We start from the raw sequence: 24,475 nt of genomic DNA, 5'->3' as shown, positions 1-24,475 counted from the left end.
ACATATGCGGCAGTATCTTTATGTTCATCAAACCACTGGAAGCTAACTGGATGCTGCATGTGTTCTTTTCATTACTGGGGTGAGGACAAAGATTTGGGTCATTTAACCGCTTTTCCCTTCATGAATTTGAATGAATCTGATAGGATCTTCAGTGAACACGAGATGTACTGCATAATGTTTGCTTGGGGATAAATCTAACTGTTGGAACATTGGTATATCAGTAATGACATTTTGTAGGTCAGAAAGTGGTGTTCCCTTCCCAAAGAAACAATACAAATGACTGAAAACACTATTATTTGGTTCAAGACGAAAGAAATTAGTGTCTGTTTGGAAAAATGTCACAGTTCGAAACTGAAAAACTTGCCATCATATTCTTACCGTTCCTGTAACATCATCTTGTTCTGCTTCTTCCAGTGGTCTTTAAAATCAGAGGAAAACTCGTGCCAAACGGAGAAGAAAGTGTTGGGTGAAACCTCTTTTTCCCCTGCCTTGGGTTTAACCGAGAAGGACATGGTCAACTCCAAGAAGCTGAGGACAGGGAACGAAAACATTACTTTAAAACCAAACTGTTACGACATGAGATTACAGAAACCTACACTGGTTGTTGGGAAACTTGGGTTTGACAAGCAAATATGCAAAATATGAAAGTTAATCTTGGGATAATGTGTTTTTTCTGAAATGCAATAGCAGCGTATAAAGTAAAAAACACAAACCAATGATGACTGTGCATTTCAGAATAGAACAGGGCACACAAAATAGGATTACTAGCAATAAAGCCGTTTTTTCTCTGGCAGATTAACAAGGACTGAACATTTATACATTTCACATACAGTGTTTAGCTTTTAAACTTCTCTCCCAGGTGTAAATAAGCTCTTTGTACGTCTTCGCACATATACTCGCACATACTGCAACGACTTCCAACAAGAACGCAAAGGCAGCTCTAGTGTAATGAGAGCGTGCGTATAGCAGGGGATGACACTAAAATGTTAAACGCGATGGCCATAGTGGATCAATACAGTGGACAGGTCGGGGTCTCTTTGTTTGGAGTGTGCTATAGGAACACATTCCTAGCCAGCAGTAACAGAAGCCTGGAGCCAAGGCTGTCTACTATCGCTCCGCTTAGATAAACAACACAGACACCGCACAGGGGGCCTCCCGTCTACTGAAGGCCTGGCATGATGGCCTGCACCTTCCATGAAACTGAAGGAACCAGGAGTCCTAAATATTGACAAAGCAGCACGATTATATTTCTTGAATGCAGTGAGGATATAACACTTTAAACTGGATTGGATTGCATTATCCCGGGTGGCTTTCCTTTGTTATTCACACCTGGGATCACTGTTTTGACGCTTAAGAAAAGATCAAAAGTAAACCAATGAAATGAGACAGAAGTGACTGCGTTTACTTTTCAGGTGAAGACGCTGTAGAAAGTGTTTAATGAACTGAAGAAGGTCTTACATCTTTTGAGTGTCCGCCAGTTGCTTCTCTTGTGCTTCCAGTTTGGTTTTGGCTGTAAAAGAAGGCATGTTTTGATATAAGAGAGAGCAGAGAGCATGAGTAAATACAGGATTAAATTAGGATTAGGACCGATTCAGGATTTCCTGTAACATCAGAAAATACATCTTTCACCCACAATGCAACATGTATATAGGAGGATTCCAGATGTCATCATTACTTAAATCAACAGTCCTCTTCAAGGTCATGGCTGTGCCACCAGGTTATTAAGTGTTGGATTGTCCGCTATTGCACAACTGACAAATGAGTAGTGCAGATCGCAGGACAAGTGCTTCTTTGTGCAGGGTTACTCCGAATGAAGACAGATGACTGACTCTCTGTGTGTGTGTGTGTGTGTGTGTGTGTGTGTGTGTGTGTGTGTGTGTGTGTGTGTGTGTGTGTGTGTGTGTGTGTGTGTGTGTGTGTGTGTGTGTGTGTGTGTGTGTGTGTGTGTGTTTGGAATAGAATGTGTGTTTGTGGGTAAAAGGTGTGATAGAGTAAGGGAGAGACAGCAAGAGGGTAAGAAAACTGTGAGTTGGACACCATGGTACACATTAGGACATACTTCCAGCAAGCCACAACATTTATCTGGGCCGGCCATCAGGATCCTTTTGACTGCGCCATGAATGATGATATAAGAGATCAGCAGTGAAATGTGACAGCTTCGGTCAGGAAAATACGGTAGACTACTTCTTATCAAATTTCAGACCCACGGGCGGATTTTTCATCCTACTTTTCAAATACATCATACTAGAGTCAATCCAGCTGTACATTTGGGGGTCTACAGTTTTACAGCTAATGTTGGACTTCAACGTTTCTGTCGCCTCAAGGTCAATTATCTGAGAGCGACTGCTGCCTTGAAACATTGTGGCTTTCCAAGACAGACATGACAGTAGATGGGATGGAGAATCTGTCCTGGCACGAAGCTGTGTTCTGCTCTTATCCCGGGAATATCTGGTTGCTACGTGTAATTGAATCCAGAGCCACATCTAAAGATCTCAGACAAACCCGTTGAGCCCAGAACTGTGCTTTACCATAGCACAGCACTTAATCACGCTGCAGACCACAATCATGTCTCTCCGCTGGCAGCTCATCAATAAATGATGACAAATTGATGAATAATATGAATGTGGCTTGCTGGATGCATCTTAATATCTGAACTGTGCTTTGTTGTTTTAAGGAAGCAAGTTTAACATTACACTTACCGTTGACTAAAACACTCAATTGTGATATTCTGCCATGAGTGATGTGAAATCTATTTCTAAAAACATTGATTAATTGAGAACGTGTGGGATTGTGCGGTGGGATATCTGTAAGGATTAACACTGTATTAACAGCCCAATTGAAACAGAAAGCTTTGCAGGAAATATTATCTGAAGATGTCAGACCATCACAATATGGATAAGAGTTATGACGTCTATTTAATGTGTGATTTTACCCTCTTATGTTATATACTGTCTGTTCATTTTCAACATACATCTTTTGACGTGGTGTGCTATCCTAAGCAGCAAAGTTTCAGCTGGTAAAATAAAAAAGGGGAGGAGGGTTTGACATCAGTCTTACTAATCTTTATGTCCATCAGAAACAGATTATCACATGGCCAGTGCTCTCTTGCTAGTCACAGTGACTCCATCAAAGGCCTGCATGCATGAGAATTTGTGAAGCGAGCGGGGAAAATCGAGCTAGACCAAACAGCCGAGCTCCAACAAGTCCGCTCCCACTGTTATTCTGTGGTTAGTTTCATGGTCAGAAAATAAACAAAAGCGGTTTAAACTGTGGAGCCAGAAACAGTTTAACCCGAGGCCTTTTAGAAATTACAGAAATAACAAAAATAAGACATTTGGCTGTTGTTCTTTTTTTCAACGCCGCAGTGGAGGAACCCCAAGAATCCCGTCTGGAGCCTTCTGAGTCACATGTCCATGTTACGGTGCTTACATTCTGCTTTCAGAGGAAAAACCTCGTCATTTGCATCAAAGAGAGAGCTCCCATATTTCTCTCAAACACAGACCGAAAGGAAACGACAGGAAAAGAAAGCGGTGGCAATGGGGAGAGATGCTTTCATCTGCAGACTTCCTTTAAAATGGACAGTGAGCATTACCGCTGAACAACATATGCTATATATTATACTCTCATCTGAATACAAAAGCAGTTGGGAGAGAGGCCTGTGAGCCGGGTCCTTCACAAAGATTGGTCACAGCCAACTGCATGTAGCCAAGGTCAGAGTCAATACTACTTAAAGAATGGCTTTTGGATTGTTATGTTAAAAAAAGCATAACAAATAAATCTTACATGTTTGAAGTGGAGCACAATATCCCAATATTGCTTTAAATGCCAGATTAGGAAAGAGGAAAAAAGCATGTCTGTGTGACATATGGTGGAAATGACGGATACATTTTATCTGAACAAAACCTAAAACCAAAATGTAGTAACTGTTTCCTTTCTTTTTCTTTTAACTGTTTTTTTAAAACTTAAAATTCATGTGGCTTCGCTCTGGGGATGGCAATGTTGATCAGACACTTTGGTCATGATGGACGTATGTCTGTAAATCTAAGATGGGTTGCCATAAAATCTGGTACAAATACCCATGGTGCCGAGAGGATGAATCATAATGGCTTTGAACATCCCTATTTTTCATCTTGCATGTCACAGTCCGAGAAATATCTCAACATATACTTGATGGCATAAGACTGTTCATCTAGCGTCACCATGAGGCGGACATCGGGAGTTTGGATTGAAACAGCTACTGGATGGATTGCCATGAAATTTCTCCAGATTCCTTTTACCCTCATATTGAACTGTATAATCATCAGTTCAAATCTCAATACTGAAGTGTTCATTATGTTTAGTGCTGATTAGGAAAGGTTAGCATGCTAATGCACAAGACTAAGATGGTGAACATGTGAAACATTATAGCTGATAAACACAAGCATTGTTATTGTGAGCATTACGCTTAGCAATCAGCTTTGTTTTAGGAGCTACTAGCATTGCTGTAGACTCTTGTTTAAATAAAAGGCCAATGGAAGAAGAAGATCATCTTTTGCAATCAATTCATCATCATCATCATATAAACAGGGCTCTTAGTGAACGCCTCGCTGGGAAGGTTTATTTGATTTCCTGTTAGGATTGAAGAAGTCGTGGAATGAAAAAAGAGGTCAAGGAGGCAACGAGATAAAAAATAAAGTAAAACACAGGACAGAAAATTAAGGAAGACAGGAACTAAGAACTTCAAAGCAGTAAAAAATGAGAAATCTATGAAAATAAAATATCATGACGCCCTAAGTTCTAAGTGAAAAGGATCAGGTACTGAACAAGTCAGTCTTATTCCAGAGTCTCAGGCATCCAGCTCTGTTCCCCTGCAGTTATCTAACAGACTGCCAGGTTTACCATCGGCCCTGAATCTTCCTTTGAGGCAGAGCAAGGAATACTCTGTTTTATAAAAGGTAGAGATCGAGATAAAAGACCCAGCTACCAAGTGCAGTGATAATCCATCAAAGCAGATGCATACTTGAAACAATAGCTGTGAGTTATTCAATACACACTGGTATAAACAGACGTCCCTATGGAAACGACACTGAGTGAACCCTTGTGTGTGTATCAAGCCGAAAACAGCCTGAAACACATTCGGAAATGTGTCTGCAGACATACAAGACTTACATTATTCTGATTGATGAGCTGCAGCATGTACTCTCACACCAGAGATGCATTTTAGGCTTAGATATGCCAAGGGTACAGCAGTAGAGAATACTTTTTGAATTAGCAAGGATACATTATTTGCCTATCAAAGTTTTAACTCCTGATGGTAACACAGAGGAGCTAACTGTACGTCTAAAAAGACGCCCGTTTGATCATATTTAAAGGATAAGGTATTGAATAATTGTCTTATTGTCAACACAACTCATGTTCCTTTTCTGTCCATTAACAGCAGTACTATGTAACAAAAGGCAAAAAAGACCACCAAATAATCTAAGGAAAAGATAGTCCATTCTTTCCATCTGTCTGTAATGCTCAGCCACAAGTTAACTACATACTTTTTCATCTTAAAAAAAACAAAAAACTGGAAGCAAACAATAACTTTTACATGTTAAAACAAGCGCAATTTGAAATAGCTGCAACCAGGTAAGCACATGCATCCACACGTTCATGTATTCACAACCTCACAACCTTTTGACCTCAATGCCAAATGTCAGCCTCCAAGGGTGAAACTGTGGCTGCCAAACGGTGGGGACATTTTTGTGAACTGAATCAGCAAGAAACAAACTAGAACTGCATGTAACAGGAAAAAACAACCACACAAAAAGCCTAAACCATTTCCCCAGAAAGGCTGATACCGAACATTTTGGGCAAATCTTACTGAAATAGGGTTGATTAATGTACGGGTACAAAAAACCTCAGCTTGTCAACATGTCACAGAATGCAAAGTGTGGGGCACATTGATGATCTTTCTGGACCACTATTAAGGCCTCTCTCATAGATCTATATTGTACTGTGTCAGCATTGGTCACACAGACACATCTAGCATCTTAATAGGACTGGTATGAGACTATAAAGTATTAGGTTCGATTGATTTGGACAGGCTCACCTTGGCAAATAAATTCTTCCATCTTGTCCTTAAAGGGTTGCAGGTTCTCTTCAGAGGAAAACTTGCAAACTTTCTCCGTCTCAGCCGAGCATGCTGACAAAACAAGAGATGATAATGGTGAGAAGGGGAAAAGTCTTTCAGGGCAATATTATCCAGCATGTGTGTTGTGATTATAAACTCTACAGTGAACTTCCGAGCCTGCTTTGATAAATCTCTGCTGTATTTTTGCTGAATAGGTGTCGGGAAAGACATAATGACCCGTAATGACTGATAGGCACCCCCAGGAACCAGGAAGGCCTGCGCTCTGATCTCGAGAGGAACTTATCGTCACGCTCTATCTGCAAACACAACGGATACACAAACTTCGCTCAAGTGCCTTAGAGGTGCAGAGGCCCTGAGGCGCTTGAGGGAACAGGGAGGTTGGGACTGGGCAGTTGGTAATTCATAAACCATATGGTGGCTCAACCAAAAAGGTACACTGCAAACGCTCCACTGTGTGGCTCACTGATGTCCTTCGGGCCAGCCAAAGCCATTTCTGCACCGCCTACTATCAGAACCCCCCTCTGGGAACTGTCATTGAATCCCGTGTCTGTCAGAGCACTCAGCTGGCTCTGCGAGGTAAAGTAGAGGTCTGCAGGTATAGCATGTGATGATGTATTTATGTACGGACAACTTGTGCCACTGCGACTGGGGTCAGAGCAGAAGCAAGTCCCCTGCTAGCATCTCCATCTTTATGAATGGCAAATAATGAACAGCCTAAAGACTCATTAAGGGAGAGGAAAAACAATATTTGGCAACACGGATCAGGCACCTGATTGGTTTACCAGCAAAGACACATAAAACATGATAGAGAACAGACCAGGTATGGGGAATTGTCTGCAGAGCTGCAAGCACACATACGCATGCACATAGTCTCACGAGTGCACACATATGCATTGCAAATACACAGTCGTTTTTTACCACCTGTAGGCACTTCAGTCCTTGGAAAGTGTTCTGAGTGCCGAGTGACTGGAGACAGAGTAATGCAAGGGAGCATTTCCCTACTGCCTCATTCATTAGGACTCTTCACTCAACCAATCATTTTGCATGTCAACCATAATCCACTTTCCACACATTTTTCCTGACGTCTTGATATGCCATTACATTACTTGTTCATTCTTCTTTTATATGTTAACTCTTTATGCAACGCAAGTGTTTTCTTTGTATTTAATACTAAAATGTAACTCAGTAATACTCTTCATGATCACATGTTTTATTATGTTTTAAGGATAAATCCTAATTCAATGGAAATGTAAACTTTGGCTGTTAAAACCTGCATAAAATACCTTTGTTTCCTCTTTTCCATAAAGTGATTGGGTGACTGTTGCCAAAATGTTGATGATAAAGAGGTTTACCTACTAATAATGAGATATTCCTGACATAAAAACGCTAGTGAGTATAAGGTGTACAGTCAGGGAAAGTTGTGTAATGGAATAGCCGCTATATGTTCAGAAACTAATTGAGCAAGTGAGTGATGAGTGAAATAAATATTGAATTAAAGAGTCAAAGAGTCCGTCTTTAAAAAAAAATCAGTACATCCATAAGTCATATTTAAGGGACCCTTGGCAAAGGTGCACAGCATGCACAGAGACATGCGGGACTATATAGAAACTCCCTGAAAAACATTCTCATGGTTGTGTATGGAGATTTGCGGCTTGCAGTGGAATTGATATAGAGCTCCAGGAGAGCCTCCTCTAGTTCAGTGAAAGACGGTGAACCATTGGAAAGTGTACACAGGTAGTGGAAGTTTTCTGACCTTGCCCCCTCTATATTTTGATCTCTATTTCATGAGGACAGTGAAGGCACGCCAGGTCCAACAGGAGTCTACATCTGAAGTCACATCTGCTTCTGGTTAGCTCGTCTGTAGGACAAACAGATGCTATCTCTGTATTGACCCGCCTCTACGATCGGCACATGACCATAGCTGGTCAGGTTTGGAAAATTATTTTCCATTGTGCTAGAAGACGTGTGCATGGATTAATACATACACGACTGCTCAATACATTTCCATGAGATGGTATCTTAAACACGATATGACACCTGACATGATTTTCACGATATGGCACAGATGAGTTTACTATCTGGTGAACTTGTGTTTTGAATGTGTTTAAACAGACTGGAAAAATGTGCAACGAGAAATTGTCGACAATACCATTTAGGTCTTTCTTCAGCTTGCGCAGATCTCTTTGAAAGTCCTCAAACTTCATCTGGGAGGCCTGGAAAAGGTCCTGGGGCTCGGGCAGAGAGTAGACACACGTCTCTTTACCAGCATCCTGGTAAAGCACAAAACACATTCATGCAAAAAAACACGCCAGTGTCAAAGTCAATCTTCCTCAAATGGGAGAGGGCCCCTCTAGTATATACCATACATAAGAGGCAAGATTGAAATAAATGTCTTCAGAGCTCTACATGTTTTTATCAGCAGTCCAAACATCACAGAGAAGATATGGCTAGAACTGCAGCAGATAATGGACAATAGGCTTGGTGCAGAAAGAGCCCTGCAATTCTCTCTATCACAGTTACAAGGCCATTATTAGTACTACAGACATGTCATGCAGGTTGATTTTGGCAACAGCACTCTACTGAGTTCATCTCATCTGGAGAACCTAATTATTTACACTAGCGCTCCTTTGGATGCTGTGCCAATGAACAGACTGCAGGTTTGAATGAACCCAGACGAAAACAGAGCGAGAGATGAAGAGTGAAAGACAGAAAGAGAATAATAGGAGAGCCAAGGAGAAAGGGAGATATTTGTTTCTGCGGTAAAAAAGGAAAGAGAAAATAAATAATTTGATAGAGGATAAGCCATAGTATCCTCTGGCAAGAGAGGAGATGAAAAGAGAGCTCTGGAAGGATTTCTAAGCAAATCAGACTAAAACAGAAAAGTGATTCAAATAAACAGGAACCAAAACATACCTCATCAAAGTGCCTTAGATAGTAAGCAACAATGTAGGACAAAAGACTCTGGGAGTTATCCTGAAAGAGAGAAAAAAAGGTCCAAATAAATAAACCCCTTTATTTATTAATTTAATCATTTTGGAGCAGGACGTTTTAATTTGTGAGCGGCAAACAAGAATAGAGACAGCGGTTATAGAAGTCGGGGATAAATCATGGCATTGGAAGAAGCGCTACAACAAAACATAACTGCTGGGCTGGCTGTCATAACTTAGAGTTGGTGGAAAGTTTGATGTTCTTTATGGATACCTTACCCGGTCCACCACCACAAAAACACAAACCACTGTGTCCTTATATGGCAGTGCCAAGGACACGCTGAGACTGTTATAATATTAAATAAGAAGAGTAAACAGAAAGGCCTCTCCTCTAAATCTGCACGCCAGTGGTCCTTATGTGGGGCAGCAATGAAGGTCCCTTTCAACTCCTGGACTTTAAGCTCTTGGCTCGACCATACGTGATTAACATTTGGAGTTCCCATCTGCACCCACAAGATTTTTCTAGAACAATGTGAATTATAAACAAAGCAGTTTCTGTGGGAACTCATATCCTTTACATCTTTTTTTTTTTACATGCAATCCAGTGTTCTGTTTTCTTGTGAATAACACTTCATTAAGTGTCAACTCTTAAGAGTGAGTGATGTTTGCTTTTGCCCCTGTAACACACAGACTCACACTGCTCTTAACGTCCTTCAGTTTTGGCAGAATGTCCAAGGTGAAGCCGTCGGCCTGCCCTCGAGACCGATTACCTCCGTTCATGAAGTTGCCAAAAGCCAGCACCAGGCCAAGCACCTGCAATACACACTTACCATCCTGGATAATCTGGTACACACACACACACACACACACACACACACACACACACACACACACACACACACACACACACACACACACACACACACACACACACACACACACACACACACACACACACACACACACACACACACACACACACACACACACAAACAAAATGAAGACGTGAAGGTTAAATTGAGTGATGGAAAAGTAAATGAAACAAAAAGAGGGCCGGTGGCTCACCTTGCAAACTCTCTGAAGGATTTCTACTTTGCGGAGGATTGAGGTGATGCATTCATGGAAAGTTGACTGAAACAGGATGCAGAACACTCGTTCAGAGAAGTTGGGGATTTGGGATAACTGGAATAGAAACCTGATGAAGGCACAAGATCAGTCACTTTAACACATCTGTTTAATGACACAGCTCTCATGTAATGAATTTGGTTCTGAAGGAAAGTCTGGCTCTTACTGTTCAGGCTTGTCCAGTGGCTTGGCATCGTCCTTGTCTTGTGATGATTTAATATGCTTTTTAATGCCATCCAACTCATCAGTTTGAGCTCTCTGTCAAATGAAAATGCAGATTAAGTTAAGATGGGAATGTATGGAAAGAACAGGATGACATAAAAAGGATTAATTATAAGAATGTATTGTGTGGAAGGCTTAGCTCTATATTTCTTTATGGAGAAAATCTTTAACTCAAGCCAGAATGCATTCCTGATTATTATCCTGGTGTCAGGCTCAGGACCACAGTTTAATACAAAGTGGCACAAAAAAAGCCACCATAAATGCCCCTTCGCTTCACAAGACAATAGATTAAAATGCGTCTGAGGCAAACGGGCAAAACAATAAAACCAGGAAGAGAATGTAAACTCTTTCTGTCCCTCCATAGACCCCTGAAGTCTGAGTGTCAGCAGTCGGATCTGTCCCTCTGTTTCTCTCCATCTTTCTCTCTATGGTTTGGCCTTTTCATGGATCCTTGGAAAACATCAAACACCAGCATCAAACGCACCGAGGGCCCGATTAGTATTCTACACACCGCTGCCTTCTGTCGTCGAGGGCAAACTCTCCTTCGCCTTCTCTTGAGATGTTTTCAAGTGTAAATATATTTAATACAAAGCAGATCCTTTTCAAAGGGCAGCAGTGGAGCCCAGCAGTGTTTGGTGTAATTGGGGACAAGTAGGCATTAGCGTGTGATCTTTGAATTGCTAGGGCATGTTGCAGTGGTTGTTAGCATGAGAAAAATACAGTCCCATGCGGAATATCAAATGCAAAGGAAGGTAGGATGATATTTGTGATGCCAGAAATCTAGTGGTAGCCAAGTGGTATTCATTAGTCAAGTTTCTAGTACAGGACTAAACAGAGCCAGCCTGGGCCTAAATCACTATTTATGTCACTCAATTTTCAACAGACCAACATTTATGAGATTATTTGTACATTGAGCTGCCAGAGAACAGTGTTCAAATGACACATTTAATCATGTTATACAAATATATCATCATATATGAGGCATTGTAAGGCGTATATATTGTGACATCACAAGGCCTTGTCATAAAAAGACAAACAACCTGTAGAATGAGGCAATTATTTTGTAGTATAAAAGTTCGTAGGAGGGCTTTAACTGACCTCCATGACATTTAGCTACCGTCAGCTGAAAGAGAGTCTGAACTTCAGACAGCCAGTCTGGACCCAGATTATAGCCTGTGATATTGGAGGGGAGGGAGTGGTGTCCCACTATCACTGTGACCCCTTTAATGGTGGTGGCTTATTGTTCAAAGAACAAGTGGCTGTAATCCGGATCTCATAGACTGGGTGACTCTGTCCCTGCCTGTGTGTGTTTCTGTCTCTGTGTGCATACAGTACAGTATGCACAGATTTGTGTGGGTCAAAGTGTTTGTTTGTGAGCATGTTTGTGTGTGTGAGAGAGTAAAAGAGAGTGAGGGAGAACAGTGTGTGATCCCGCTCCTTGCACAGTGAGTGAGGGTGTAACCATTAGAAGCCCCTCGCATTCCTCAAGACAGGCTGACTGTGCTGCCAACTGTGGTTTAGGGGGCTGGAGACCCACAGACAGGATGGAGTCTCGCAATACAAAAGAGAAACAATTTGGCTCCTCAACTCAATAACATAGCTTTAGGCCATAAGGGGGAGAAGCAGAGAGAGGGAGAGGGCTTGAAGTCTTGGGGTGAGTGGAGAGGTTAGAAGACTTTTGATCCTCAGTTATGACACATTGGTTCATAACTACAGCTTGTCTCGAGCTGTAGTCTCATTCCCATGATCAACATTATTAATATGCCTCTGGCAGCCAAAGGTCCAGGCTCTCTGTGTAGTTGTGCCAAAATGCAATTCACAGGAATTTCACAGCATCTTAAAACTGTATTACAGCCGAAATGTGGAAAACATGTCGTTTTCATGTTCCATTATTTACTGACCTGTCTTCGAACGGGTCCTGACCCATTTCACTGGCGGGGGAGACTTCCTATCAGTGAGGGGTGATGAATATGTATTTACTGTGTACAAGGAGCCCTTCATGGTCGAAATGGAGACGTATTGGAAAATAGTGATGACAGCTCTGTAATTCCCTTTATGCTAATATCACAGGATAAAATGCAGTCGTTTCACTTGGCAAGGCTCAGTGTAGTCTCTCCTTTTTCATTTGAAAAACAAACCCGCACTTTCAAGAAGAGTTGTGTGACACAAAAGCTGGAGTTTCTCAACTATCATTTCCTTTGTACTGGTGCGTTACAAAAATGAAGTCAATCAGAGCCAGTGTGAAGAAAAAAACATGTTTACTATGTGAAAGCGTTGGTCGCCTTCCAGGCCAGCAGACAGACCTACACAAGATTGACTGTGTCGCCAAACAGCACACATACCAGTAGGGTTTGTGGCTCGCCTGTTTGTTTTGGTATCTAATGCACACTTCCTTTAGTTCACCCTTTCAAGTGGAACATGGAATAAGAACTCCACACAGAAATATGTTCATATTAAAGTGACATCTCTGACTCACTGTGCAAAAACAACTTTGCTGGAAATTACAAACACATCAATTCAGTTAAAAAGCAGATTTTCTTTTTTCTTACCTACAGTGTATGTTCAAAGTTCAGGATCTTATAAACTTGGAGAGGTATGTTTTGATGGATGGCTGTTGTTTTGTGGCTTTCACTTAGGAAAATGCCAAATAAAACAACACTAATAGCTGATGAATGATTTTGTTGCCTTATTGTTGATATCACAGCATGTTGAGTCTTCTTAGGTTTCACTCTATAATAAAATGATTGCCTGTTATTCATATATGGCATGAAATGTGCAACCATAAATCACTGTATTTGTCACAAGCAAACTGTTCATAAAAAAACTTCTACTGCGAACCACAGGGAGAAACAAAAAAGGCTGTAGGGTTTTCCCACACCAAATACTGCAGTCAAGATTAGCCTGAGCTGTCAGTGGTGTTAGTTTGTATAATTATACTGGGTTTGTTGCTCAACACTGTATATTTATATGGGTCTGCATTGGCAGGAAAGGGCAGAAATGTGTTCCAGTTTGGGATATTGTCTTTTCACGAGTCTATTGACTTTACTGAAACCACTGTCCACATGAGCCTTATCATCCTCCATTTAAAGCCAAAAAAGTAAAGAAGAAATGTTTATGAATGTTGAAACCATAAAGACACAGCTCTGTAGCTCTACAGATTGTTATACTTACATTTTCATAAAGGGCTTGCAGAGTCTCCAGATCAACCACAGTGTTGTCCATATTTAGGACGGCTGTGTATGGAAAGAGAGGATGAGATGGTTTTTGTTAATACTAACAGGCCTGCACTTTTATAATCTCTAGATAACAATATTTTCCTTGGATGCAACAACAATTTCAAACATTGGCAGAACAACTTTTTCAGAGCTGAAAGGTGGCATGAAACAAGGGCTACATTCTACCTGCAATACATAAAGCGTCATGTGCCGTGAGTTACGTAGATATCAACTCTCATCACTTCCCCAACGAAGGGGCCACAAACTCAAACATAAATACAGAGGTCTTAGAAATCTGTCAAAGGTACAAAGATCTGTGTTTGAACTCCTGTGTTTGAATTCCTTGTGTCGCCTTTTTGTCTCGGCGCGAGGACCTGGCGCCCGTGAGCATTAATCCTTTGAAAGTAAATGTTTAAAGACAAACAGAGCCCGGGGGTCTGCCGTGTTGAGGCTGAGGTGTTGCTGTACGCACAATCACCCAGTGAAGCACTCCACACCTATAAACGTATTTCACCGTGATGTGGGTGTCCAAATTACTCACATTGTTTTGATCTGCTGATTTGCTGTTGAAGTACAGGGGGAAAAGCTAGTGTCAGAAGGGATAAAGGAACCAGGGAGTAACAGACTCAATGCACAATGTTCACTTTGCATCACATCTTATGCTTGGGCATTGAGTGTGACTGGACTCCTTATAAGCTTTTCACAGACTTAAGAAGAAAAAAGAGAGCATTATAAAACTAAATTAGAGACAGGACTTTGGAAAAAGGCCTCGAGTGACTGTTGTACTGACTCAGTTCTGTCTCATGTTTCAGCTTTGATATTGCTATATCTCTCCTTATGCAATCCTGCAGCCTTTTTAATATCTTCACTCACAAGGGCCAGTCCACTTCTTTCCCAGCTCTTTGCTGTCACTCTCTAACTTCCACACACTCTCACCTCGTCCAAAGCCGCCACAAAATTACTTCCTTTTCTTTGTGACTTTCCGCTTATAGGTTTATCGTACTCTTCTCTTAGTAATGACAACCAAATGGTTACAAGTTGTTAACATTTGGTTTTCATTACCATCTTAAGCAAAGTCTGACTGGCTGGTTTGATTTGAGACGGCTTTTTAAAAGACGCAGGAGAAAGCTGTATCATCTCTCTGACACAGACATCATATTACCGAAAGACCGACCCATCTCCCTGGGTCTACCCCGACCACCACATTTAAACCCAGCGTGGCGCCTGCAAACACCAAAATAATACTGTGACTGATGTTTGAAAGCCTCACAGGAAGCAGACACCGCACGGATGTGTCTTATGAAATATGCACAGTGTTGGCCAGGTCTGACAACAAACAACAACAGCAGTGAGGAAAACAAAGACGTGTTGAAATCTAACAGAGCATTACCAGAGACACGATCTAAATCATTGATCTAAAAGTTGTTTTTCGAGTCAAACATTTCCAATGGATGATGGCCTTGCTAGTCATCACAGAATTAATAGGAAATGAAACATATTCACGTTACTGAAAGGGGCAATTACAAAGTTTTGCTGTATGAATCATTCCTTTTTGTAAATAAATTGGCGTTGATTTTTTAATCATCTTAACCCTTGAACAGCACAAGGGAACATGAGATCATCTCTCAGGAGAGGGAAAACAGCATTGCTAATATGCTGTATAATCTGTGGGGGTTTGTTCTGTGTTGAAATAATGAATGACAGACATAAAAAAACATTTTTGGGGTTAATCTGTTTGTGTGAGGCAATGAGCCTGCCATTGTTTAGGGCATAAAATGACATATCAAGAAGTACGTCACCAACAAACCCCTGAGATATCGTCACTGTGCTCTTAGTCTCCGTGATATACTGAAGTTTCCAATCAGTGCTAATTACGCACTTTGGTGAAAACTGTCCTAACATAGGAGATAAATGACAGTGCTGATGTGAGTGGCCCTCGCTTGCCCTCCCACTCTGACCTGAGATGGATGCACCAAACACTGACAGAAACCTGGAAGAGTAAAAATCCACAAAATACTTTGGAGGTACTGTACTTCTTAATTAACCGGTAATGGATAGAAGATACCAGTGATGTTTTCTGTCGTACACTTACTTAATGTAATATACCCAGCTGCCAGTGAGACACAGATTTGAAGCCGTAATAACGCCTCTATTGTAAGGGGACTGAAAAGGACAGGGAGATGAGAAAAAGTGTTTAGACACATGGATGAGCGAAGACTGGAGAGCAATCAGAGAGTAACTAAAACAGGGAAACAGTCTGTTCCCATCAACATCTCCTGAATGACTTCACTTTAACAAAGCCGCTTAGACAAGATGGTGACAACTCATCAGAGAAAGATAGAGAGCAGCGCAGAAACACGATGTTAGATGGGGGGAGATTATGCAAAATGAGAGCAAAGAACAGATGGGGGAGAGCAACAAAGGAAAAACATTTCAGATGCCTTGCAACATTATGACTTGTGATAAAGCTAACTATGGGGAGGTTTAATCTTTGGCAATGACCTCAGCCAATGCTCATTGTTACTCACGTCACTATCTAGTGGACTCAGAACAAGATGTCTTTAACAGATTGAGATAGAAGCGCTCCAATAAACAAAACAGAAAACCTGGCCATCAAGTTAATGTTTTACACAATGTGTTTTGGAATAAAAATGTCTGCTGCTTTATTGTAATGAACGGGTTGCATTTGTTTTATAATTGTTGTATACTCTTTGTCTGATGTTTTAAAATCGATTTTACTTGTTGTCTTGTTTCCCCACGTTTTTAAAAAGTTTGCTTTGTTTTAGATAAAGCAAGCACTTAAACATCTACTTTCTATAGTGTGAGGATACATCACACTGTTTCCAATTGTCCAAGGGTTTAAGGGAGATCGGTTCGGAATATATGAAGGACTTGATGGAAACACTTACCATTCTGGATGTCCTTCATATCAAGATGAATGCTGGACATCAGAATACCCACAGCCTGTGAACGCTTGTTGTTCAACAGCTTCACCACCTAAGAGTTGATGAGACAAAGGCCACAAGAGAACAGGGATGATCATTAAATAACTGACTGGAAACAAAAGACAGGAACATCACTCCCCTTTGTCTGTTTTTTTCAGTGGGAGGAAAACTAGAGACCATTTACCGCAAAACATTAGTGAAATTAAAAGGCTGTCAGCTGAATGATGATGATTAACAATTTCTGTTTTTCCACCAATTCTCCACATCCATCATCTTAAAGCCATGCAAATAAAAACATTTACTCAACATGAAGGATATTTGCAAAACGGAATGTGATTACACAAGTCCTGCGACCGATTAAATATACAGAGTTTGTATAAGAGTTTTGTTATACTATATAATGTATAAGATTGCACAAGGGGTGTTTTTCCAAAGCGAACATGGCTATAATGACTTGTCAAAATGACCGTATCCCCAGATAGAAAACTGCTCCAAAAGCTACAATACTAACAAATGTTACCAAAATAATAATTACTCCAAATTGTCAAACAGCCAGGAGTTGAATATCAAGCTAGTGTTGTTATTCAGCAAGATAAACTGCAACCAAGAGGGCCATTATGAACCACAGCTCGCCTGAGTAAGCAGAAGTGTGTGCTGGGTAGCAAAGTGACGGGACAGGACAGGAAACCCATAGCCTACTGTGATCCAGACAGAACCAGATCACACAGACCACAGACCTCTCAAACACACAGGAAGTTATATCAGCCCAAACTGTCTCTGTTTTCCCGGCACAACCACAGCTTCAGGGGTTAGGACCCATTGAGATATGACGCTGAATGTCCTCCAAGTAAGCCTGTGATATCTAGTGTAGGGAAGCCGCTTAATGGCAGGGACAAAAAAAGTCATTAGTCATGTTTTATCAGCTGACCTGAGTCTGCAAAATGCACTGAAAGGTTCAACGTACATAAAACAGATTTCAGTGGTGAACTACTGAGGAGAGCTGCCTGATATAACAGAGGATCAATTTACATTTTTACATATATCTCAAATGAAAATGCCTTAGCAGTGCCTCAATAGTATTATTTTATAATGAAACACAGCTGGATCCATGGAACCAGTTTTTAATATTATTTTCCTGACAAACACATCAAAACAACCCCCAAAATTAATACAGTACAGTGTCTTTCAACGTTCATAGTAAATCCATGTGTCTGCGTTTTTGAACTCATTTGAATCACATTAACTAACATTTTCATTTTATAGTTGAACAATATTGACTTTCTCATCAATCCTGTACTGCTGTGAAAAAACGATAACATTTCATTTCAAAAGAAGCTTAAAAAAAAGGCTTGAAAATTTTAAAAAATCCTTTTTTTTGTTGTAAAAAGAAGTAACTATTATGGATTATTTTTGCCATTTAACTTTTGGTTGAAGGATTGAGTTTGTGAGGTAAACTATTAAAAACACTCCCCTACAGTTCCTTTACTTCTGCAAAAAAAAGCTATTTTATACTGTACACCTGCTCCTAATTGTGTAAAGGTGTACGGGAAACTAATCATTCTGCAAAATCTACAAATTGATGAATTTAGATTCTGCCGAAGAGCTGGATTTCTTTTTAACAAAGCCCAGCAATATTACTAATATTCTTCTGACCTTTCCTGGTGGTTATAGATATACTAAAGCTCAACGGTTTTAGACCTTAAAGCCCCTGGATTTTTTGGGATTGACAGAACATTAATTAAACATTTCATAATCAATTAATTATTTAAATAATATTAAAGCACAAATATCCCATAGTTTCAGTGTCTTAACTGTGAGGATTTGTTAGTCTTTTGTGATCATACATTTAATATATTTGGGGTTTTGACTGTTGTATAACAATTTATAATCTAAATGACTAAATAGAGAAAAGTAATTACAAGATTAGACAGTAAAGATATTAATGCCCACCAATTTCCATCATCCATTAACTTGCTGTGGGATGCAAAATATCATAGAGATGCATAAAAGCATTTATTTGATAGTAAGTTAAATCTTTGAAGCCCCGAAAAATGGAACATTAGTGAAAATACTGCTGGATTGACCCCAAATTGCATGAGACAAAAGCACACAATCTTCAAACTCAAACAGATGCACATTATATAATCTAGCAGCATATTAAATTGCCACACTACAGCTCCTCTTTTAAACCTCTCTGCAGATAGACAGCTACACTTGAAAAGGAGAGTATTTCTTCACTGATACTGATGGGAGGCCTTTACACAGAGCTCTGACGTCAGAGCTGCTCCCTAGTGGTAGCTCTGGAGAGGATACTTGTCCCCTCTCATCAGTGAAAAAGCTGAACTCGGGATTGGAATAGCTGCGAGTAGTAGATGTGAGAGATCATCATGAGGCGTTGGGGCGGTGCTTCTGAACTCTAAATGTCACAGGTTGGCTTCAAATTGGGGTCCATCACAGATCTCGGAATGATTTATTTTTCCGTTATGGACTCTAACCTCTTCAGCACTGTTGTCCTGTTGGGGAACAGCAGTATCGTGCAGCGATGACCAAGGGAATTCATCCCACACCCACCTCAATTTGTCTCCCGTCCCTCGTAATTTAGCAATATAACCACAACATGAGCTGCTCCATGATTTGGAAGACGACTCAAAGCACTAAAAATAGGAACATCTCATCCAAGGAAAAGTAAATTATAATAGAGAATGGGGAACTCATTTTGATTGTTCCCTGTCGCCCTTTCGTATATTCCCTCATATGCCTAAATTCACAGGTGTATTGCTTATTACAGGAGTGAAATCCCTCTATATGGTCTCTCAGGTCTTGAAAACCATCTGACAGCTCCTGGAGTTTCATAATGCTGAAAGACACCTATTTCTGACGTTTGAAAAAGGAGTTCCTGTTTGCATGTGTGGTTTTCTGGTGGAGGGCAAAACTCTCTCAGCTTATCTAAAGTTTTACTCTCTGTTGAGTTGGCGCCATATAGGATCCAAGCTGCAAAGGAATATTTATGCTCAACTATGCACCTGTATATAGGGGCTTTAACTTAGCTACTGCAGTTACCAAGTCACTTCCTGGTATTGTATTTTAAATGCTTTTAAGTGGATCTTTTTTGTGCCAGCTTCCTTTAAGCAGTGCTTATGAAAGCTGGAGAAATAGAGATGCTCAAATATATCAAGTAGACTTTAAAACTACAATTAAACATCAATTTCTCCACACCCATAGACCATTGTAGCAAAGGCAACATTTAGAAACTATAACAATTGCGTAATTTGGCCCCAGAAACTACTCTGTTAAAAACACATTTTCATGATACATTATTTTAAGGCCAGAGGCATTCAACAATTATTTCGTAACATTACATTTTTTCATGCTTTAGTGCAAAGCTCCAGCTAATCACTTCCCACAAAATTCGAAGATTTTCCATATTTCAGCAACAATTATTGGTTTGGGTTTAACTGGTTCTCGTTTACAAGGAGGACATTTTGCTCCCTGGTGTAACATTATTGTGATTTAGACACATCATTTGGGCAGAAAGTACATCTACATAGAAATGTTGACAACAATCAGCTTTACGTCGTAAATCAAATGATGGACTTGCAGATTGATGGAGTAGCATAAAGGGCATTGGGGAGGCAAACAGTCGTGCTATTAAACTAAGTCATACAGAAAGCACAATGGGAGGAACCACATCACGAAATACAGCTCCCAGGCTTCGCCCCCCCTCCCTCCTTTTTTCCTTTTCTCCCCACACTCCCTCTCTCTCAACAGTCATCACCGTCGTGAGGTTTCCTTACCGCACGCGAGACATTGGCTCGGTGCCACTGGATGGTCACGGGGGAGTCGGGTGGGAGCCAGAGCTCACACCACATAATAACTGTCTGGCTGTAGTAGTTCCTCCTGTCACTCAATGCAACTCAGAGAGCAACAGTGAGGACAAATGGGAAAGAAAACGAGGCATCAGAGGAGTGAAATAAAGATGGGAACAGCCCTGAAGAGAAGCCATATTTGGTGATCCAGAGCGATATGCAAACACCATTTCATAGATAAGCAAGACGGCAAAAATGTAGTATTGAAAAGAATTGTTAAAGGAGCTGTGATGCTGAGACTATGTTTCCGGTGGCAACCACTGTAGAATGTCCGATTAGAACAATAAAAGGAAACGGTGTCCAAAGAAATGAGTCTTTATTGAGTCTTCACACCCACAACACAGAGTAAGAATGATCAATGTGTGATCAGAGTTTGTATGTATTTATGTGTGTGGTTTTCAACAGTCAGCCTGCAACAGCTGGACTTCGATCCCACTCCTGAAGATGCCAGAAAAAGGAAGAGGTCCTAATGAAACCTCAGCTTTATAGTGCTCAGCCATAGGTGGCCAATTAACTGCCTGACCAAAATAACAATAGCACAACTTACACATTACCAAAATAATATGAATCGATGGGCTTTTGTACAGCCGCCCCCAAATCTGTTGTACGGATTTGCTTCTAAAAGTCCTTCTCTCCATGGTCGTCTGGAAATGCAGGCAACTTAATCAGTCTAGCCACCGGGCGAAGATAGGTGCGATCCTTCACTTTAACTTCTGCTGCCCTTACTCTTCCATCGGAGCCAGGGCAGACCGTCTTCACTGTTCCAACAAGCCAGAGGGCCCTTGGAGACTGAGGATCCACAATCATTACGACTGTGCCGACGGTCAAATCGTCTTTCTCCTTTTGCCACTTCTGACGTGTCTGTTGGGCAGGCAAGTACTGTCGGATGAATCTGGACCAAAACTGGTCAGCCAGAACTTGACTGTGCCGCCATCTCCTGCGAGTGAGTAGCTCAGACTCTGGGTAGATCACCTGAGGTAGAGAGCTGTCGGGCCGCCCCATGAGAAGAGTATTTGGAGTCACGGGGTCTGGATCTGAGACGTCTGAGGATACGTAACCCAAAGGCTTGGAGTTAAGAATGCCTTCAATCTCAACCAGGACTGTCCTGAGTACTTCTTCTGGCACGGTCTGCGCTCCAACAACGGTGTACAGTGCTGCCTTTATGGACCGTATTTCCCTTTCCCAAGAGCCGCCAAAGTGGGGAGCACTTGGCGGGTTGTACTGGAAAGCGATCTGTTGTGCAGTCAGCTGCTCCTTCAGAGCTGGTTGGAGGGCCTGAAATGCCTCCTTCAGTTCGGTATCTCCACCCTTGAAATTCGTTCCATTATCACAGAGAATCTCATGTGGCTTTCCTCTTCTTGACACGAATCGCCGGAGTGACATGAGGAAAGAATCAGAGTCAATGCTTGCTAGCAGATCAATGTAGACTGCCTTGGTAGTAAGGCACTTATACAATATGCCCCAGCGCTTTTCATTTCGCCTCCCGACTCTGATCTGAAAGGGACCAAAACAGTCGATTCCGGTGGAGTAAAATGCTGGCTTGTAGAGCCGGAGACTGGAGGGGGGCAAATCGGCCATTCTTGGGACCTCAGGCGTTCCGCGCCACTTACGACATTCGGGGCAACTGTGTTGGAATTTGCGAATTGCCTGCCTGCCTCTCAGGATCCAAAAGCGCCGCCTGATCTCCGCAAATACTCTCTCCGGACCAGGATGGTGCAGGTCTTGGTCGTAGCGCTTAATAATCAGCTTTGAGAGAGGATGGGAAGGATCAAGTACAATTGGGTGCTGTACTTCTTGACTTAGCTGATCACATCTACGCAGACGGCCTCCAACATGAATGAGCTGAGTGTTGGGGTCAAGCTCAGGGGCTAGCGTGACTAGCTTACTGTTTGATGTGACAGGGTTTCCAGACAGTAGCTGTGTCATGTCATCTGGGAAACTTTCGATCTGGGCTTGACGAAGAACATCCAGCTCAGCTTTCCTTAAGTCAGCCGCTGACGTACTCTCCGTATCAGAAGCCACCCCGTGAGGTGAGCAGGCTACCGCTTCAAGGAGTTCCTGGAAGGTGCTGTATTGACCGATGTCAAGTAGAGGTGGACCACTGTCGACGGTTGTGGCTCCGCAAAAGGTTTGTTTCCGCATCTCTTCAGGGACCTCAGCAGGATTTCCTGATGGCTGTTCAGGCCATGAAGTTTCTGGCTGTCTAAGGAAATCTGGGCCTTGGAACCAATGGGGGCATTCTGCCAGCTGTGACGGGGTCTTCCCTCTTGTAATGTCATCAGCTGGATTCCTCTGGGTGTCGACATAGCGCCAGGTTTCAGCATCTGTCAATTCCTGAATCTCAGCAATCCTAGTGCCCACGAAGACTTTGTACTTGCAGGATTCGGAATTCAGCCAGGTAAGTACTGTCGTTGAATCGGTCCAGTAGGTGTAGCAGTGGATATCCAGGGTCAACTCTCTCTTCAGGACTGATGCCAGTTGAGCACCTGTCACGGCAGCACAGAGCTCCAGCCGGGGAATAGATAGTTGCCGTTTGGGGGCCACTCTTGACCGGGCTGCAATGAAGGCAACTTGGGTGCGTCCACTGCCATCCTGCGTGCGAAGATACGCCACAGAGCCGTATGCTTTTTCAGACGCATCACAGAAGACGTGGACGCTCCGATTGCAGGTAGTGAGATCCAGTTCTCCTGCGGTGTAGCATCTAGGCAGTGTAATGCTGGACAGCTGCGGAAGTTCCTCCACCCAGGAAGACCATGCTTGCAGGAGATCTTGAGGTAAGTCTGGATCATCCCATTCCCGTTTACGATCCCAGAGTCGCTGTACCAAGATCTTGGCCCTAGTGGTGAAGGGCACAATGAAGCCAAGTGGGTCGTACTGCTTAGCGAGGGTCCTGTAAATGCTTCGCATTGTGGGCTGAGGGTCCAGCTCCAGCTGGCCATGCTTGAAGCCGATGCTGTCTAATTGACAGTGCCATATTAGTCCGAGGGTGCGCTCCTCTGGGTCAGCTGTATCGTGGTTGAACCAGAGTTCGCTACTTTCTGACCTGGACTCGGGGGGCAGGTGGCTGATTATGCTAGGGCAGTTGCTGGCCCATTGTCGCAGGTCAAAACCACCCTTGGCCAGAAGACTGCGAAGATCATCCACCAGCTGTTTCGCTCCTTCAGCAGTACGTAGACTTTGTAGACAATTGTCCACGTAGAAGCATTGTTCCACTGATGTGCGCAACTTGTCTCCAGGTCCTGCGTGGTCAGTCACATGCTTCTGGAGAGCAAATGTGGCACAGCAGGGGCTTGATGTAGTGCCGAAAGGCAGGACCTGCCACTGGTAGATGTCCGGGGGGTCGTTCCTCCTCATCTCTCTCCAAAGGAATCTCAAGAGTGGCTGGTCCTCTGGGAGAAGGCGGACTTGATGAAACATGCCCTTTATATCCGAACTGATCGCAAAGGGATGTTCACGGAATCGGATGAGAACACCTATTAGGGTAGCACCCAGCACAGGTCCAGGGAGCAGGTGATCATTCAAGCTGATGCCCTTGAAGGAGAAAGAACAGTTGAACACTATTCTATTCTTTCCATTATGGTGGACCATGTGGTGGGGGATATACCACCCCGGACTACTAGCTGCCTCATCCAGGGGTATCTTCTTCACATACCCAGCTTCCACCAGCTTCTTGATCTCACCCTTGTAGGTAGCCGCCTTATCAGGATCCCCAGCCAGCCTCTTCTCTGTACTGCGCAGTTGGGCCATCACAGCTTCCTTAGGCGCAACCAGTGGGGGGAGGTCCTTTTTCCAGAGCAGAGGAGTGGCGTACCGCTGAACTCCCTCTACCGTCACCCTAACGGTCTTCTCCTCCAGAATACGTACTGCCTCTGTGTCTTGTCTTGAGCGTGTCACAAGCTTCTCACTCCGGTAAGGCAAAGTGTATAATTGCCATAGCTTTTCGACATGACCGAGTAACTCAGCGGTGGTCGGAGTGCTCGATGTCCAAAGGCATTGCTGAGTGGTCAGGCTGTGCCTCAGCAGCTTAGAAGGACCTTGGAGTGCCCATCCCAACTTGGTC

General features: G+C 42.4%; 1 protein-coding gene across 1 annotated transcript in view; it reads right to left on the bottom strand.

Annotated features, from left to right (window-relative positions):
• The window catches only part of fmn2a (formin 2a), a 45,244-nt gene that overhangs the window by 1,893 nt on the left and 18,876 nt on the right, over positions 1–24,475 (bottom strand). The window contains exons 6-15 of the mRNA XM_063874945.1: positions 16,514–16,601; positions 13,561–13,622; positions 10,334–10,425; positions 10,108–10,237; positions 9,739–9,885; positions 9,029–9,088; positions 8,265–8,385; positions 6,074–6,166; positions 1,459–1,510; positions 379–528 (exon numbers count right to left, since the gene is read on the bottom strand). Of these exons, the coding sequence (XP_063731015.1) occupies positions 379–528; positions 1,459–1,510; positions 6,074–6,166; positions 8,265–8,385; positions 9,029–9,088; positions 9,739–9,885; positions 10,108–10,237; positions 10,334–10,425; positions 13,561–13,622; positions 16,514–16,601 (995 nt within the window). The remainder of the gene's footprint in view (positions 1–378; positions 529–1,458; positions 1,511–6,073; positions 6,167–8,264; positions 8,386–9,028; positions 9,089–9,738; positions 9,886–10,107; positions 10,238–10,333; positions 10,426–13,560; positions 13,623–16,513; positions 16,602–24,475) is intronic.

The sequence above is a fragment of the Eleginops maclovinus genome, chromosome 22 (genome assembly GCF_036324505.1).
Source record: "Eleginops maclovinus isolate JMC-PN-2008 ecotype Puerto Natales chromosome 22, JC_Emac_rtc_rv5, whole genome shotgun sequence".
In the NCBI taxonomy this organism is placed as follows: domain Eukaryota; kingdom Metazoa; phylum Chordata; class Actinopteri; order Perciformes; family Eleginopidae; genus Eleginops; species Eleginops maclovinus.
This window is presented reverse-complemented; position numbering and strand designations above follow the sequence as displayed.